General features: G+C 48.4%; 1 protein-coding gene across 3 annotated transcripts in view; it reads right to left on the bottom strand.

Moving 5' to 3' along the window:
• Positions 1–238: 238 nt before the first annotated feature.
• The window catches only part of ADIPOR2 (adiponectin receptor 2), a 68,876-nt gene continuing 49,816 nt past the window's right edge, over positions 239–19,298 (bottom strand). For all 3 annotated transcript variants that reach the window (XM_068141822.1, XM_068141824.1, XM_068141823.1), the window contains exons 3-8: positions 11,412–11,531; positions 9,411–9,582; positions 8,176–8,362; positions 6,665–6,852; positions 5,278–5,471; positions 239–3,213 (exon numbers count right to left, since the gene is read on the bottom strand). In XM_068141822.1, coding sequence (XP_067997923.1) covers positions 3,082–3,213; positions 5,278–5,471; positions 6,665–6,852; positions 8,176–8,362; positions 9,411–9,582; positions 11,412–11,531 — 993 coding nt within the window. In that variant the 3' untranslated portion in view covers positions 239–3,081. The remainder of the gene's footprint in view (positions 3,214–5,277; positions 5,472–6,664; positions 6,853–8,175; positions 8,363–9,410; positions 9,583–11,411; positions 11,532–19,298) is intronic.

Here is a 19,298-nt window from a genome sequence, read left to right as displayed (position 1 = left end):
TCCAGGTCCTTGATGAATGTACTGAATAGTACTGGTCCCAGTACTGGCCCCTGAGTGACAGGCCTCCAACTGGACAGCTGAAGGTCTGTGCATAAGCAAGCCTTTAGGAATCAGCTTGTTTTCTGCAGAAGCATTTTAGCTGCAGAATGTTGCCTGTAAGCAGGAAGAAGGAAGAAAGCACCAGGGATTCTTTCAAGCTTCACCCACAGCATGGATAGAGACTCAAAGTAGACAACAATCCATTTGGTTCTTTTATTAGCAGAAGTTAAGAATACAGCAAGTAATAAGATCCCATCTCACATGGAACCATCACCAGAGTCCCCAACCATCAAAACCCCAGAATGTGCTTCATTGCTTCCAACAGTAAGCAATTCTTAAAAAGAAATATACTGAACAAGGCCACTATTTAATGGGGAAGGAAAGAAGCTGTAGGTCCTAACTATTCTATGGCAATAACCTGCACACAGAGCAAGCAAGCCTCTGACTGCTGAGAGTAAGGCATTCAGGTGCCAACCTGGGAAGAGTTCTCAGCAAGAGCTACAGAAATGTGCACAGCTAGGTTGTTTTTATTGGAACACACAAAGTTCTGGAACGCAGAGACTGACTGGGTTAAGAAGAGCAGGTGGAGTACTGTGTTTCTGTACTAGTTCTGTGCTGTGTAGGACCAGGTTACAATCACCCTGCGAGGAGTGAAGGTGGGACGAGTCAGGGAGAGCCTGCCGCCTCGGCTGCGGCTCTGGCAGAGCTATCCCCGAGGGGCCTTACAGACAGCTGGGATTCTGATATGTGCCAGGCTTCTCTCAGACACCAGTGCACCTCCTGCCTGTCTCTGGTGGGGATGCCAGTGCTATTAGCCCTTACATCCAAGTTAATACTGCTCTTTGCTTCGTTTTAGTACCAGACATTTAGACCTGTGACAAGCAGGCATGCAGTGCAGTAATGCTACTGAGAACAGGTCCCCCTGAGCCCACAGGCTGCAGCTGCCCTTGCTCCCTGAGGCTTTACAAGGACTCCCTCGGAGGGGCCAAGCCTCAGTACTCTGCTCACTTTATAAAGGCCTTCTGCTTCTACTTGAGCCTGTTAGGCAAAGTAACTCCCCCTGAAGAGCACTCTGTGATAACCAGGGTATGGATCTTTGCAGTCCCCTTTTTTCTCTTGAAGGATGAAAATTCAAACTTGCAGAAGTCTCAACAAAGAAAACCCCAAAGAGCACAACAACAACCAAAAGAAGCTACCTTTCCCCCTCCTTCCACGTGAAATGCAGCATTGCATGAGCTGTTTAACTCATCTGTGCGAGGTAATTGCTCTGAATTTCCAGCTGAACGCTCTGAGCCACACCTGTGCCATAACAAACAAACCCTTCAATTCCATCTTACCACTCCAAACATTCTCCTTCAAGTCTGGCTTCTGACTGGGCTCCAAAGAGCAAGCTACATCAATTACACAGGAGAAGGGTATATGCCTCCCCTTACACAGGAGGTGTGTCTGCTCCTCAGCAATCCAACTGAACTCCTACTTCTGGGTTTAAGGGATACCAGCAGGCCCATTGCTAAAGCACAGATGGGAAGCAGACCTAAGGGAAAATAAAACTTGAAATAAAAAACCCAACAAGCTGAACCTGCACTGGGCTGGTTGTGGATTTTTCTCTTCAAAAGAAAAACCTGCAAGCTCCCCTTGGCATATGGAGCCTGACACACGAGAAGGTAACGAGCTTGAGGTCTGCAGAGGCTGTTAACTCCAAGTCCTGGAGCGCACAGCTTCCTCTTTCCAGCCCACTTCAACCTCACCTCTGTTTCCCCTCACATGCTCAGCTACCCTTTGACAAGTGTGTTACCATCATCTGTTCAGACAGAACAGAGCAGGGCTGCAAACGGCAACCAGCTACTCAATGGAAGCCTTTGGGCATAGGCAGGCACTGATGGAGTTGGACTGTTTGCCATTACAGGTGCAGCTATCCCACCGTGCTCTGCTCCATCTGACGGGAACCAAACCAGAGAGCCACTGCCCAGAACTACACAGGCCACACCAGCCAGGGAGGCAGCTGTCCCACGTGTTTAGGCAGGGTGCAGATGCATCTCTCCAGTTACTTGAGCAAACAAACCTTGCTAACGGCGCGGCCCGGACGACAGCTTGATGCACACCCAACCTCCCCGCCGCCGCCCCTACCGCTACCGCCAGCGCTGCGCTCAGGACGCCAGGCTGCCCAGGGTACGGAGGCCCACCGGGAACAACAAAGCCACCCAAACAAAACCAACCCGCAGGGGGCCAACGCCTCTCACTCCCGGGAATTTTACCTGGTCCTCCTGCGAATCGTTTGTTTTGTGCAAAGTTGAAAACAGTGTGTGGTACTTGCATGTTGCATCCTTTACAAAAAAAAGCCCCTCTCCCCTCCCTCACCCCCTGTTTAAAACATTTATAGAAATCTCCATTTCAACAGAAAGTTAGAAATCTTATTTACACTTGGTTTCTTTTTTTTTTTTGTCTTTGTTTCTGGTTTTTTTTTTTGTTGGTTTTTTGTGTTTTTTTTCTCTTCAGCATCATCTCCCCCCAAAAAAGAGCATCTAAAAGCAACTCCCAGACCCTCCTCCAAGAGGATAGAAATTTAACCTCCTTTTTGTTTGTAGTTTTTTTTTTTTCCTATTTAAAAAGGAAAACAAAAATATAATAAAATTAACTTTTTTTTTTTTCTTTTTTTAAAGGGAAAAAAAAAATGGAAGGAAAAAAAAAAAAGGGGGGAAAAATAAAAGGGGGGAAAGAAAAAGAGGAACCTGCTAAGCTCTCCCTCCCCAATCCTACAAATAAATATGGCATTGGAACAGAAGCCGATTTGGAAAGGGTCCTCTGTAGCTCAATCTGGAGATCCCAAGAATAAATTAGGGTGTTCAGAATTTCCTGGTCTTCAAATTGATTCATTCCACTGCTTTGAGGTATAGAATTTATCTTGGTTAGTCAGAATTCCCCTGAAGCCCCCAAGGCTCCGGCGGCTGAAACTTGGGATTCTTCCTAGGCCTTCGTTTCGCCAGGCTTGTAAGGCTTCAGCCACAGGGGTTTGGGTCCCGCCTCGGGCTGAGGGCTGGGGGCTTACTGCATCCCATCCTCCTCTGTGCAGCCTCCTCCCACGGTGAAGCGGAACTCCTGCAGGTTGGACACCCCGTGGAAGTGCACGAAGGCACCGGCCACGACAAAGACGTGGAACAGCTGGTGGGAGTGGAACTGCGGGAAAGAAAACACAGTGCTCAGCCTGGGGCGCTCCACCTTCCCCCTGCCCTGCCTGCAGCACAGCCACACCTTCCGCTGAAGTACACAGGAACACCCAGCAGTACCTCACAGAATCAACCAGCTTGGAAGAGACCTCCAAAATCATCAAGTCCAGCTGATCACCCAGCCCCAGCCAATCAACCAGACCATGGCACTGAGTGCCTCATCCAGGCTTTTCTTAAAGGAGGTTGTAGCCAGGAAGGGGTTGGTCTCTTCTCCCAGGCAACCAGCACCAGAACAAGAGGACACAGTCTCAAGCTGTGCCAGGGGAAGTTTAGGCTGGAGGTGAGGAGAAAGTTCTTCCCAGAGAGAGTCATTGGTCATTGGAATGTGCTGCCCAGGGAGGTGGTGGAGTCCCCATCCCTGGAGGTGTTCAAGAGGGGATTGGATGTGGCATTTGGTGCCATGATCTAGTCATGAGGTCTGTGGTGACAGGTTGGACTTGATGATCCTCGAGGACTCTTCCAACCTTAGTGATACTGTGAGACTGTGATACCTCCTTAGGACAAGGAACAATGGATGTAAGCTGCAGCACAGGAGGTTCCGCCTCGACACAAGGGGAAAATTCTTCACTGTAAGGGTCACAGAGCACTGGAACAGGCTGCCCAGAGGGCTTGTGGAGTCTCCTTCTCTGGAGACATTCAAGGCCCATCTGGATGTGTTCCTGTGTGACCTGAGCTAGATTGTATGGTCCTGCTCTGGCAGGGGGGTTGGACTCAATGATGTCTTTGGGTCCCATGCAACCCCTGACATCCTGTGAGCCTGTGAACATCGACCCCACCACCTCCCTGGGCAGCCCATTCCAAGCTGCAAAGTTCTCCAAGCTGTGGATTAAAGCCCAGCCTGCTCCTGTGTGGCAGTTTTAGGCTGATGCCTAGGAAATTTTCCACAGATCTTGAGCAGAAAGTGATAGAATGTAAAAGAGAAAATAATGCTAAGGTCTAAACAATCCCATTGGTCTGGTAAGATAAAGTTAGTTGTGTAAACTAACTCTCTCTCTTTGCTCTTTGCTCTAGCAGATCTTAGCTGGTTGCTTCTGCTGGCTTGCTGACCTTGGCTGCATTTCTTTGTTGTGGCTATGTACTAACAGCCTACTCTCTGCTTTCTCCTCTTTCCCTTGTCCAGGAGGGGGAAGCTATTGGGAAGCCCCTGGTTTTGTCCAGGGGGGTTCTTGTGCTGTTTAGAAATTGTAAATCCATGTACCTATTGTCTATTTTGTACATACTCATTGCATTCCCCATTTCTGGATTGAAGCTGTGCTTGTAAATAGAGCTTCAACTGCTTCCATCCCACTCAGCTAGTCTGGCAATTTTGGGTTTTTTTTGGGGGGGTGTGATTCTCTCAAATTAGTTGGGGCTGTTTCAACCCACCACATCCTATCATCAGCAAATCTCTCTCTCACAAACACACACACACCCCTCCCTCTCTTCTTACTCCACCTTCTTTCTTTCTTTACATTTTCTCCACATGCTTTGCCTCCCTAAAGTCTTCATGATCCTTTCCCTCCTACCAAGCTTCCCCCACCTGCCCACCTCACTTTCTCTGCTCCTAGGCCAGAGATCCCTCCAAGTCTGTCATCTCTATCCAGCACCTTCACTGTCTGTACAAGAGGAGGAGCCAGACAAGGTGAAGATCTCAGAGAACACACTGAATGTCAGAGAAGTAACCACGCACTGCTCTGCACAGAAGCAGGGTAAGATGTGTGTCTGCAGGATCCTCAACACAGACACGCAGCAAGGATGGCAAAGTTGCTCACCCACTCACAAAAGCTCTCTAGTACATGTGCTGGAGGGAATCTGCACACCAGGAGTCACCTCAGACCAGCCAGTCGGCAATAACACAGCAAGAGAGGCACCAGGTAAGCTGGGTTTAGAGAGCCCACGGTTGTATGGCTCCTTTAGACCTTCTGGTGCAGCAGTTTGATATTTGCAATAAGAAAACATTGACAGAACATCCTCCAGCCTCAAGGGCAACCAGCTTTGATGGTGGTCTCCTCGTGGAGCCGTTCTGTAGACTCACCCAGATGTCACACTTGCCAGGGAAGAATCTCTCCGGGATGCGGGCAGCATATAGTGCAGCACCAGTGATGTACAGGCATGCCATGAGTGCCAGCCAGCCTATCTGCCCCATTGTGGCTGCTTTCAGGAGCCCCTCAGAGATGACAAAGTGCAGGGTGGGAATAACCCCACTAAGACCCAGACCTAGAAATACTCCTGGGAGGTAAAGAAAACGTGGGAGAGTCAGGTTTGAACACAGTGGAGGTAAAGGGCAACAACGAAAACACAAAAGCTACGGGAAGACAAATTCAGTGCTTGCTCAAGCAGCAGAAAGGTGAAAGACCTTGGAAGTGGAGGTCACCAGAAGTTGTTTAATGGAAAGGAAGTTTCAGAACGTCCAGACTTCCTTCATACCAGAAGCTCCTCTGGCAGATACTGAAGCATTTCGTGTACTGATTGTATCTGCGGCTCTAAGGTGCAGTTACACATCTTGGGCTGTAGAGGGCACTAAGGCTACACGAACTACGTCTCGCTTGCCCATGGCCTGTCTCCAGAGCCAGACAACAAGGAGAGACAAAGAGGCTATCATCATATATTGCACAAGTGGTCCTAGGGAACAGAAAAGGAGCATCTGTGGCTCATCTGCTCTGCCGTATATGAGACGTGGTTTATGCATTTGAAATTGAGCAGCAACTACATAAATCCTGTTAAGATCACGTGCATGGGTGGGGAATAATCATGTCACAGCCAGTATTTTAGGTTTGGAAGGCTGAACTCCCTGAAGGGACATCCATAGCTCATCCAAGAAATCTAGACTTACTGTAGACAGCACATGCAGGTTAAGTAACAAGAAACACCCAGCTGTGTGCACCTTCCACAGCTGCCCTTTAAAGCTTTCTCTTGCTTCAAACCTCAGAATGTGAAATCAAAGCTGGCTTTGTTCTTTTGATCATGGGAAGAGGAAAACTGGGCATTGCCTTAAATATGTCTATTATCTAGGCAAATTATTCAGATTAATTCAATCATTCAATGATTTGCTAGTGCCTGAGCCTACTAGTACAAAGCCAAGACAAGCAGCAGAGGTACACATACACACAGCAAGCAGTCAGTCGTTTTTTTGAGAGCAAAGTTGCTAGATTAGCTAAAAATAACTTGGCACTACCTTCCCTACTGCCTGTGTTACTGTCCCTTCCAGGAATGCCCTTCCAGGACTTGCACCAGCCCATAGCTGTGCATCCAAGTTGGCTATAAGAGATGCTGACAGCAAACCCACCAAGTTCCAATCCCAGAACCTTAGCGCTCTATAAAAATTAAGCTCTCTTAAGTCTTTCTCCAGACAGTTATTCAAAGTGGCAAGCAGGAATGAGGAATGGCAGTCAAGAGGTAAACCAGCCAACTTCAGGTCTTACCTGCCCTTACACCCCGATATTCAGGGGTTGCAAACATGTCCCATTGTGAGACAATTATGGCTGCGATGCCCAGGACACAAATCACAATCAAGTAGATGAAGCAGGGCTGAGGGTTGCAGTAGAAGGAGTAGTAGAGCCATGGTACAAAGCTGCCCATTATGAGAAGTGCAATGCCAGAATAATCCAACCTAGGGGGAGACAAAAAACAATCAGGCTCTAGAGGGGAGACAAAACACCCTATCAGGCTCTAGAGGGGAGACAAAACACCCTGTCAGGCTCTAGAGGGGAGACCAAACACCCTATCATGCTCTAGAGGGGAGACCAAACACCCTATCATGCTCTAGAGGGGAGACAAAACACCCTACCAGGCTCTAGAGGGGAGACCAAACACCCTATCATGCTCTAGAGGGGAGACCAAACACCCTATCATGCTCTAGAGGGGAGACCAAACACCCTATCAGGCTCTAGAGGGGAGACAAAGCACCCTATCAGGCTCTAGAGGGGAGACAAAAATTATCAGCTTCTAAGAAATGCAAATTTTGGACCAACACTCTCCAGATCACACTCTGCCTGCTTCTCACAGCAAAATTAAGTTACTCTCACTGTTGCAACTTACTCACAGACAGCAACCGATGCCCCCCTACAGCAAGGGCAGACAGCTAGCAATGCCTTGTTTGGAGTCAGCACCAACACACAGAGTAACCTTGATACCAAAACTTTTTTGAAAGAAACTCAGATTAAAGCTTCAGATGAGGATAAGAGAGGGAGGAAAAAAAAATCAGCACAAAAGTTCTCTGAAGACAAAAATGGGGCACAGCCAACACAAATGCTTCAGCATCTGATGAGCAGGAGTTAGTCAGGCATCAGATGACCACTGGGGAATAATGTCACCATTTTTCAACCACACTGCTGTTCTAGACACCAGTGAAAAAAGGGCATTCCTACAGCCTTTGGTTTTTCACCCCAGCCTGACAACATGCTGCTGCAGAAGATGATGGGGGTTGGTTTTTCAGTAGGGGATCTGAAGTGCTGCGTTACTTTAGAGGTGGTCTTGCAGACGACACAATCCTAGGCTGAGTAAATTTCAGGAACGCAATGTATTTACCAGCCAGCCATAAATAAGGGTGGAATAAACCCAAAAGACCAGGACACCTCGCTTGTGGAGCTGTCTTAGGATTCAAAGTTACTCAGGACAGTTAAAATGACAAGAAAGTGACACTGGCATTAAAAAATCCGAGTCCTGCAACTAAGCTCTAGGTGTATTACTTCCAGCAGCAGGATGCCCAACAGCAGGAAATGAAGGAGCACTGAGACTAAAATGACAGCACAAAAACCCAAGCTGAAACAAACAATCATTGGAAGCAGCTGCACTGACTCTCTTCTCAACTGTATTCCAAAGTATGTGCAGTCAGGCAATGAGCAACTCCTAGAGCGGGGCTGCAGGCGTAAACCCCAGCCGTGTTTCCCCACCTGGTTCCTATTTGGCCTACCCTGTCCCCTTAGGCACTTACTTGGAGAAGAGCCGGGAAACACCTTCTGAGTGGCAATAAACTGTGTGGAAAAGCCATGAGAAGGAGAGGCAGAGTATGGCTCCCAAGAAGAACAATCCAACAACCACTTTCTCCTGCACAGGTGCTACAAAGGACATGTTTGGCCGGAACATGTAGAAGATTCCCAGACACAGGAAGAACACACATCCTGCAAACCAGCAATGCAGAAAGCTGTCAAGTTCATGCATACCACAAGCTCTTCCTTCTACAAGAGTGACTTTCATGTACAAGAGCAGTCAGCATGGGAGCCACACGACAACCAGCAGCACACAGGCAGAATAAACCCCTGCCCTACTTCAGCTATGCATTCCAACCACTGTTCTGTCTCTGATGTGACACAAACCTGCATAGACTCTCTGTTTGCATTTATTGTGCAAGATGCCTAATAACTACTTGGACATTCTAGAACAACAGAAACATCTGAGGGAGCTGGGAATGTTCAGTCTGGAGAAGAGAAGGCTCCAAGCAGACCTAATTGTGGCCTTCCAGTATCTGAAGGGGGCTACAGGAAAGCTGGGGAGGGACTTTTGAGGGTGTCAGGGAGTGACAGGACTGGGGGGGCTGGAGCAAAACTAGAAATGGGTAGATTCAGATTGGATGTGAGGAAGAAGTTGTTACCCATGAGGGTGGTGAGAGCCTGGCACAGGTTGCCCAGGGAGGTGGTGGAAGCCTCATCCCTGGAGGTTTTTGAGGCCAGGCTGGATGTGGCTGTGAGCAACCTGCTGTAGTGTGAGGTGTCCCTGGCCATGGTGGGAGGGTTGGAACTGGATGCTCCCTGAAGTCCCTTAACCACCCTGACAATTCTGTGATCCTATGATCCGTTGCAAAATGTAAAGAGAGAAGGGCATTGCTCAAAGGAATCCTTTCCCTCCCAAGGCTCCTTGCAAACTGAAAACCACCTCAAGTGTGTTCCAGTGTCAAGAGACAGCATGATCTCAACTAACACCTACACACTTGGGAAAGAAATACACATCTATCATTCATTTCTTAACCATCAGGAAATTCTAATTCAAATGACATAATTAAGGAAGTCCTATCCAGCTCTGAGGAGATACAATTAGAGGAGGGATGCCAAGCTGTTAAATTAACAGGTTGCGAGTGGAATGGTAATGCTGACCACCCTGAACCCCTTCCTAGCTCACTCTCAAAGAAAGAGAACAATGGAGGCAGCTAGCACTAGAGCAAGGTGGAAATACCTAGCAGATGTGTCCAGATGTTACCAGTCTCTGTATGTATTCTGAAGATGCTCTTGAAACAAGCCCGGAAAGAAGGCATGGGTGGTCTGTGTCCATGCAGCAGGTAGTCATTGTCCTTCAGCCAGTCAGGCAGAACGTCGTGGGGGATGACTCTCCATCGGCCCTCCCATACCTACAAGGTGGAAGATTTCAGTTAAATGCAGGGAACTGAGTTCCACTGATGTATGCCAAAAGTCAGAACATGTAGGAAGTGATACTCTATGAGTACTTTCCACAGAAAGGGATTGACTGGGACATCTCTTGGGAAAAGCCTTTACATCTGAAATCCAATGCTTAAGTCACTGTCCCCTGTTCAAAACACTGGCATGATGAAGTTGAGCTGCACCACCAGAGGTACTTCAGCATTTCATTGACTAGAAAAGCTGTTGGGGTGTTTTCCTGCTAATGAAGGGAAAGCATTTAATTCACATCCTATTGTCACACTTCATCCTTTCCATTTGGTTGAAGAAACCTCCACCTAGCTCTCTCCAAGAACTAAGCAAGTAAGAGCCTGCACAAGCCAATCCGATGATACATCAGGGACAGCCCAGCGAAAGAGCTACCCATTGGCACTACTATGGGCCAGAAGTGGCAAGAGTTCAGTGAGAAGCATTCAATCCCTTATCCAGACTGGAAAGAAAGAAACCCAAATGCTCCCATGTTCCCCAAGCAAACAGAGACACAGCAGTTAAGGCAACAGATCCATAACTCCTAATTCCTTAAGAGTTCTTCTTTAAAGGGAGAGTGTATGTGCACACATCTGCTCTTGCAGCTGGTTCCAAATGAAATGAAGTGTGCACAGGTGCTGTGCAGTAACAGAAGATACATGTGGTCCTCAGTCTGGCCTCAGGAGCAGCACTGCCAAGCAGAAGGTTAGCAGGGGATTGGTTTATGTACCGGGGTTGTTTCTGCAGGGTTCCTTGGACTTGTCGGCTGGCTAGCAATACAGCAGCGAGACTGAAGACTCCTGAAACACTAAGTTCAGAGAGCTACATTCTTATTTCAGTTTCAACAGCAGGAGCCCACAATTATTACATCAACTCTCCACACTCCTTCATGGAAGGAAAAAATAAAACTACTCAGAATAATCAACCTGGTTAAAGATTGTCTTCTGAAATGCATTACATAAGAGAAGAATTTGCTCACTTCACGAATCAAACATCTGAATTAAGGTAGGAACAGCAGGAGCAAATTCATTGCACACAATCTGCCCTGCTTAACATCTAAAAGGGGGAGAAAAGTTGCAGATTAAGACAAACCAACCAGCCACAAAACCAACTAACTAAACAAAACCAAAACCCCCCACAACCCTCCCACCAAAGATGACCAAGCAACTAGGGTGCCCCTGTACACAACAGCAGATGTTCCTGCTGGGTTTATGAACCAAGTGTATAAGGGAGCAGCACTCCTTCCACCACGAGAGGAGGAGCCAGACACTGATACAATCCCATGGCTTGAAAAAGCAACAAAAAGTTGAGGCAAGGTCAGCAGTTACACAATCTACAATAGATTTACTTAAGAGATACTTGGAAAGAAAAGACAAGAAGGCTGTGTTGAAACTAAGGGATCAATCTTATTCTACAGTGGATTCAAATGGTGCTGGAAACACAAAATATTTTCAAGTCTGAACAAGCCTGGAAAAAATATCTTTGTAAGTGCAGCTTCCTTGAAGCAGAAGGCTTTTATTCTGCTTTGCACTCCCAGGTGTTTCTCAAGAGAGTCTCCTCAGTTGCACCATCAGCTACAGAGTCTCATTTGTATTCCCTATTGTTCCCTGCTTTACAATTTATTAATCTATGACAGACTGAGATCCTGTTACTAATTAGAACAAGAGATGTGCATTTAGGGCTGGTGTGTACCTGCTCTCCCACATTAGTAGCACACTTGCTGGAGGTATAGTGTGGTGCCCACTAGAGCTTACTGAGAAAGGAAACTACTTCAGCAGTTTCCACGTGTCCTTACCTTACACACAAACTCTTCCATTCTCTCCATAGCATGGTGGGCTTGCAGGAGAGGTGACATACCCATAAAGCCTTCATCCTCTTGAGGTGACTCATCATTGTGTTTAGTCTCTTCAGAACACTGTGGGGGGAGAGAAAAAAAAAACTAAGTAAGAGAAAATGCTTTGTATGAAGATAAACAGAGAAAGGTGGATGCTTCCCTTGCAAAACTAGCCCTTCAGGTCTTGGCAAAGAAAGAAGCCTTCCTCCCTTGGACAGCACTGGGGAAGGAATTCAAAAGAACCAGCAAAAGAAAACTCCTGAGGTGTCTGAGAACAGCTCATGTGGCTCCTCCATTCTGCACAGGTTTTCAGCAGGTCTGGAAGAAGCAGTGCTCTTCTCTAAGTTACACTGCAGTACAGCTTGCTAGGAAGTCTGAGGCTTGCAGCCTGCCCACACGTAGGGAAGGATTACTTCCTCCATGCCAGTATCACCATGCCTGCCTCAATGCCTCTACAACACACCTGACATTTCAGGATAATCAAAGGCAAGCAGAGGAATCCATTCACCTTGTTACAAATGCTTCACCTCAAGTTTTAGTTCAAATCTGAAGGTCACTTCTGTTCCACTGACTGTTCAGCTGGTCATTCAGCAGTGGGCGTTCCCTCAGCTGTTTTACTTTCAAGGCATTTCAGAAAGTAGCATGAAACTTGCCAGTTGAGACGAAAGCAAGTTATCAAAAGAAAGCAACAACAGACATCAGAGTTTCAAGCAAAATTCAAATCCTGAAAAGCATCCACATTGTCAGGGGCCACTGAGAGATAAGAACAAAAGAAAACACTGAGCCTGGCTATTCAGCTGCTACATACCAACAACAGCATCACTGGAACAAGGCTTGGCAGTTAACTGCCCAGTGTTGATTTATCACATTACATATGACAGACTCTAGCTTGCCAGTTAGGAAAACCTCAAAAAAACCCCATCAGGGAAGGACTGCAAAAGTTCTACACTCCTGTTTGCCTCCTACAATGCTCCAAGCCCATCAGAGATACCAATCCATGCTTCAGCCTCCAGGACAAGCCATTTGCTCCCTTCAGGCTTGATGCAGAAAGCTGCCAAGCACCTCAGGACCAAGGCAAGAAAGACACTCAAACTGCATGGAGACTGGCCCCCAGATCACAGAGAACATCCATCTGGAAGAGACCTCCAAGCTCATCCAATCCAACCTTCCACCCAGCACTGCAGGGGCAACACTAAACCATGTCCCTAAGCACCAGCACCAGCTCCACACTCTGCTTAAACACCTCCAGGGATGGTGACTCCAGCACTGCCCTGAGCAGACCATTCCAGTGTCTGAGAACCCTCTCTGGGAAGAAATATTTCCTAGCATCCAGCCTGAACCTCCCCTGGCAAAGCTTGGAACCATTTCTTTTGCTCCTGTCTCTTGCCACCAAGGAGCAGAGGCTGCCCCCTCCTCACTCCAACCTCCCTTCAGGGAGCTGTAGAGAGCAATGAGGTCTCTTGTCAGCCTCCTCCCTCTCCAAACTGAACAGCCTCAGCTCCCTCAAACCCTGTTCATAGCCCAGGTGCTTCAGGCCCTTCTCCAGCCTCGTTGCCCTTCTCTGCACACTCTTCAGCCCCTCAAATGTCCTTCCTGCAGTGAGGGGCCCAGAACTGCACACAGCACTTAAGGTGTGTGGCCTCAGCAGTGCAGAGTAGAGGAGGATGATCACCTCCTGCCCCTGCTGGCCACAGTGTTTCTGATGCAAGCCAGGATGCCACTGTCTTTCTTGGCCACCTGGACACGCTTTTGGCTCATTTAGTCAACTGTCAAACAGACGACAACACTTCCCTCCCCACCCCCTCCCCCTACCAAAGTTAACAAACTCCAAACCCAGGATTGCTTATCAAGAATGCCTTCCAAAGTGGCTGACAATCTAGAGTATCACCTCACATATCTTACCTATGAATTATGAGCAGTAATGTTCATGTTCCTGTACTGAGAGCAGATCTGGCTCTGCATTTGCCCCACATCCAAGTCTCTCCTTACAGCCATGCCTTACTGTTTCTGTCACCAAGTTAACTGAACAAGCTGCACAGAAGACTGGATTTTGAATAAATAAAAGGAGGCCTCTCCTAGCTAAATTCTTCACTATTTCTGGTTTTAAAGAGAGAAATTATTTAGAATAAATTTATTTAGAATAAACCAAACCAGGTTGGAAGAGACCTTCAAGATCATCGTGTCCAACCCATCAACCAATCCAACCCACCCAAACAGCTAACCCATGGCACCAAGCACCCCAGCAAGTCTCCTCCTGAACACCTCCACTGATGGTGACTCCACCACCACCCCAGGCAGCCCATTCCAATGGGCAATCACTCTCTCTGTGTAGAACTTCCTCCTGACCTCCAGCCTGAACCTCCCCTGGCGCAGCCCGAGACTGTGTCCTCTTGTTCTGGAGCTGGTTGCCTGGGAGAAGAGACCAACCTCTGCCTATCTACAACCTCCCTTCAGGTAGTTGTAGACAGCAATAAGGTCACCCCTGAGTCTCCTCTTCTCCAGGCTAAGCAACCCCAGCTCCCTCAGCCTCTCCTCACAGGGCTGTGTTCCAAGCCCCTCACCAACTTTGTTGCCCTTCTCTGGACACCTTCCAGCAAGTCAACCTCCTTCCTAAACTGAGGGGCCCAGAACTGGACACAGGACTCAAGGTGTGGCCTAACCAGTGCAGTGTACAGGGGCAGAATGATCTCCCTGTTCCTGCTGGCCACACTCTTCCTGATGCAGGCCAGGATGCCATTGGCCCTCCTGGCTGCCTGGGCACACTGCAGGCTCATGTTCAGCCTACCATCAACCAGCACCCCCAGGGCCCTCTCTGCCTGGCCGCTCTCAGCCACTCTGACCCCAGCCTGTAGCACTGCACGGGGTTGCTGTGGCCAATGTGCAGAACCTGGCACTTGGATGTGTTCAATCTCCTGCCCTTGGCCTCTGCCCATCTGTCCAGCCTGTCGAGGTCCCTCTGCAGAGCCTCTCTACCCTCCAGCAGATCAACTCCTGCCCCCAGCTTGGTGTCGTCTGCAAATTTACTGATGCTGGACTCAATGCCCTCATCCAGATCATCAATAAAGATGTTTAAGATTAAGATGTTAAGATTACATGCTGATCTTTGCCTTTGTAGCAGAGGCTTGCAGTAGACACTGAAGCTTCATCTTTCAGACACCCCTCTCACCACACAGAGTTTTTGCTCAATTTTTGCTTACCCACAATTCAGATCTCTGTTAGGTTAACACACACATCCTTTACACTTTGTCCATGACCTCTCATCTGTCCCCACTAGGACAACTTGATTGACTAGCTGAATCTTTGCACATAGAAATCCATGCCCCTTGCACTGGCGTCCCCCAGGGATCAGTGCTGGGCCCCATCCTCTTTAACATCTTCACAGATGATCTGGATGAGGGGATTGAGTCAGTCATCAGCAAATTTGCAGATGACACCAAGTTGGGAGCAGATGTTGGTCAGTTAGAGGGCAGAAGGGCTCTGCAGAGGGACCTCGACCGACTGGACAGATGGGCAGAGTCCAACAGGATGGCATTCAACAAGTCCAAGTGCCAGGGGCTGCACTTTGGCCACAACAACCCCATGCAGAGCTACATGCTGGGGTCAGAGTGGCTGAGAGCTCCCAAACAGACAGGGACCTGGGGGTGCTGATTGACAGCTGCCTAAACATGAGCCAGCAGTATGCCCAGGCAGCCAAGAAGGCCAATGGCATCCTGGCCTGCATCAGGAACAGTGTGGGCAGCAGGAGCAGGGAAGTCATTGTGCCCCTCTACTCTGCATTGGTTAGGCCACACCTTGAGTCCTGTGTCCAGTTCTGGGCCCTTCAGTTTAGGAAGGACATTGAGAGACTTGAAGGTGTCCAGAGAAGGGCAACAAGGCTGGGGAGAGACCTTGAGCACAGCCCTGTGAGGAGAGGCTGAGGGAGCTGGGGTTGTTTAGCCTGGAGAAGAGGAGGCTCAGAGGAGACCTCATTGCCCTCTACAACTACCTGAAGGGAGGTTGTAGCCAGGAGGGAGTTGGTCTCTTCTCCCATGCACCCAGCACCAGAACAAGAGGACACAGACTCAAGCTGTGCCAGGAGAACTTTAGGCTGGAAGTGAGGAGAAAGTTCTTCACTGAGAGAGTCATCGGTCATTGGGATGTGCTGCCCAGGGAGGTGGTGGAGTCACCATCCCTGGAGGTGTTCAAGAGGGGATTGGATGTGGCACTTGGTGCCATGGTCTAGTCATGAGGTCTGTGGTGACAGGTTGGACTGGATGATCTTTGAGGTCTCTTCCAACCTTGGTGACACTGTAAGACTGTGAGACTGTAATTTGTATTTGTTTATCATTCCAGCCAACATCCCCGCTGAGGATGTGTGGGCAATGATTTCCCATTTTACAGCAGGTGATTGAAATAAACACTGATCAGCTTTAGCCAGATCCTACATCAGTATGAGACACAAGTATTAAATACACTCTCACTGCCTGGATTATTACAAGAATAAAATAAACCCCATTACAAGAAGGATCTGGAGGTGCTGGAAGGTGTCCAGAGAAGGGTCATGAGGAGGAGCAGAGGGCTGGAGCTGCTCTGCTGTGAGGACAGACTGAGGGAGTTGGGGTTGTGCAGTCTGGAGAAGAGAAGGCTCTGAGGAGACCTTCTTGTGGCCTTCCAGTATCTGAAGGGGGCTACAAGAAAGCTGGGGAGGGAGTTTTTAGGGTGTCAGGCAGTGACAGGACTGGGGGGAATGGATCCAAGCTAGAAAAGGGGAGATTTAGATTGGATGTTAGGAAGAAGTTCTTCCCCATGAGGGTGGTGAGAGACTGGCACAGGTTGCCCAGGGAGGTGGTAGAAGTTTTATCCCTGGAAGTCTTTATGGCCAGGCTGGATGTGGCTGTGAGCAACCTGCTGTAGTGTGAGGTGTCCCTGGCCATGGCAGGGGGGTTGGAACTGGATGCTCCCTGAGGTCCCTTCCAACCCTGACAATTCTGTGACTCTGAATCTTCCATTAATTCCACTGAGAAAGGCACCAGGCGACACCAAGATGTAAGCAGGGTTAATCTCCTCCTAAAATAGGCACACATCCTGTGGGGCCAGAAAGCCTATTAATAAAAAATAACTTGAGGGTCATTCTGACTCAACAACATTCACTGCCATTACTTCCCACACTCTCCATTTTACTGCCTTTTGCTACTAATGCATCATTCTGGTCAGGATGCTCAGCTTTCACTACAATGAATAATTAATTCAAGGTCATACAAACATAAAATGGTCTGAGTTGGAAGGACCTTTAAAGCTCATCCAAGTCATAGTATCAGTCAGGGTTGGAAGGGACCTCAAGGATCATCTAGTTCCAACCCCCCTGCCATGGGCAGGGACACCCCACACTAGATCAGGCTGCCCAGAGCCTCATCCAGCCTGGGCTTAAACACCTCCAGGGACAGGGCCCCAACCACCTCCCTGGACAACCCATTCCAGGGCATCACTACTCTCATGGTGAAGAACTTCCTCCTCACCTCCAGGCTCCCTGCCATGGAAGTCTGGGTAAGATTTTTATCATGGTCTGCATGACTTTGCAAACCAAAGAGATCTTAATTTCCAAGAACATGCCTTACAGAAAGCAAGGCTGGTGCTTCAGTTCCAGTGTGCTTGAGACAAGAAGAACTGCTGTGTCTTTTAGTTACCCTGGAATCCTCTCTCCCAGCACCCAGCTCTGTGCTGGACTCTTTCAAGCAGTTCCCTTAGGTCCTTCTTGAACTGAGGGGCCCAGAACTGGACACAATATTCCAGCTGTGGCCTCAGCAGGGCAGAGTAGAGGGGGAGGAGAACCTCTCTCAACCTATTAACCACAGCCCTTCTAATCCACCCCAGGATGCCCTCAGCCTTCTTGGCCACCAGAGCACATTGCTGGCTCATGGTCAACCTTCCATTCCCCCCAGTGATGAGCTGGAATGGGATGGACAAATCAGTAACCCTCAATTTACAAAGCTGGGTGGACTGAAGGATGAAAGGTCCCTCACAGAATCAAAGCCTGTACTCATTGCAGCCTGCCCAGTGACTTAAAGCCAAAAAATGCTCAGCTGCCCCCCTCCACACACTCCCATTTGAACAGACTCTGAAGCCTGAAGAGCACAGCTATTTATGAACCAGTCCAAAATCTTTACATTTTGGCAATGTGCCTACAAACAAATCATTACTGAGCTTCTTTTAGTGATAAAAAGAACTGACATCACATATAGTCCAGATTACTGCCAGAAAATGGAATTGATTTTACTATCTCCTTCCTGCCATTAAACAGCAAAATTAGCATTCAGCTTCTTAGTCCTTTTTTTGCTAAGGAGGCAAAACAAGGTCCCTGCTGGAACACCCATCCTCTCTCAACTCCTTCCTGTAACATCCCATGAGGGAGAACACTAACCTGTGCTTCATCAAAGCTGCAAATCCATAGCACAGAGCAACTCCAAGGCCAGGTTTCACCTGGAAATCTGAAGGAGTCTGTTGAACTTCAGCTCCTCAGACAGTGAGTGAAGGGGGAAATGCTACTTTTTCTGCTCAGAAGGCACATTCTTGTGAAGTCTCCACTGTGACAAGCCCTTTTCTGTCTTAGGATGACCAAATTCTCTCATTTCTTCTATCAGGAATTCAAGAATAAAGGTAGAACAACATTGCATCCAGTTCTGGGCTCCCCAGTTCCAGAGGGACAGGCATCTGCTGGAGAGAGTCCAAGGGAGGGCTACAAGGATGCTGAAGGGACTGCAGCACTGCCTGGGGAGAAGAGGCTGAGAGCCCTGGGGCTGTTTAGTCTGGAGAGGAGAAGACTGAGAGGGAATCTGATCAATGTCTATCAATAGCTGAGGGCTGGGGGTCAGGAAGAGGAAGGGACAAGAACAGCCTCTGCTCACTTGTGCCCTGGGACAGGACAAAGGGCAATGGATGGAAACTCCAGCACAGGAGGTTCCACCTTAACATGAGGAAGAACTTCTTCACTGTGAGGGTCCCAGAGCCCTGGAGGCTGCCCAGAGAGGTTGTGGAGTCTCCTTCTCTGGAGCCTTTCCCTCCCTGTCTGGATGTGTTCCTGTGTGAGCTGTGCTGGATTCTCTGCTCCTGCTCTGGCAGGATCTCCAGAGGTCTCTTCCAACCCTGATCCTGTCAGCACAGCCAAGGCTAGCCTTTAGGACCTGTTTTCAACCATTTCACTTTTTAAAAGGGGAACACATTATGTAAATATCCTTAATTGCCTAATAAGACCTGCAAGAAATTGCAGCCCAGAAGGACTGATAATGTCACTGTAATGAGGTGTGGGATATCCTGACCCAAGTGCTTCTAGAGTTAGTTTTACCTTTGTGCTTTCTCAATCATTAGCAAAGTCAAAGTTCACAGAATCACAGAACTGTCAGGGTTGGAAGGGACCTCAGGGATCAACCAGTTCCAACCCCCCTGCCATGGGCAGGGACACCTCACACTACAGCAGGTTGCTCACAGCCACATCCAGCCTGGCTGCAAACACCTCCAGGGATGAGGCTTCCACCACCTCCCTGGGCAACCTGTGCCAGGCTCTCACCACCCTCATGGGGAACAACTTCTTCCTAACATCCAATCTCAACCTCCCCTCCTCTAGCTTGAATCTCTAGCTAGTTCTTTTGACCAATGATTCAGATGTTCTTTTACATCACCTCATCTACTCATTGTCTTTTAAAAGCAGTCTCAACATTTGTCTAAGTAATTCTGTGAAACCTTCAGAGCATTTCCGAGCCTCTTTAACCAAGTGCCCTCAGCACTGGCAACAAGCTAACCTGGTGCCATCATCAGCTGCCATTCTGCTGCTGCACCTGGGCAGCACTGCCTATAATCAGGCTTTCTGGTGGCTTC

Source organism: Melanerpes formicivorus, unplaced genomic scaffold (genome assembly GCF_026170545.1).
Source record: "Melanerpes formicivorus ecotype bairdi unplaced genomic scaffold, bMelFor1.0.p_v2 SCAF_8, whole genome shotgun sequence".
Classification (NCBI taxonomy): domain Eukaryota; kingdom Metazoa; phylum Chordata; class Aves; order Piciformes; family Picidae; genus Melanerpes; species Melanerpes formicivorus.
The sequence above is the reverse complement of the archived record's forward strand: the minus strand, read 5'-3'. Positions and strand labels throughout refer to the sequence as shown.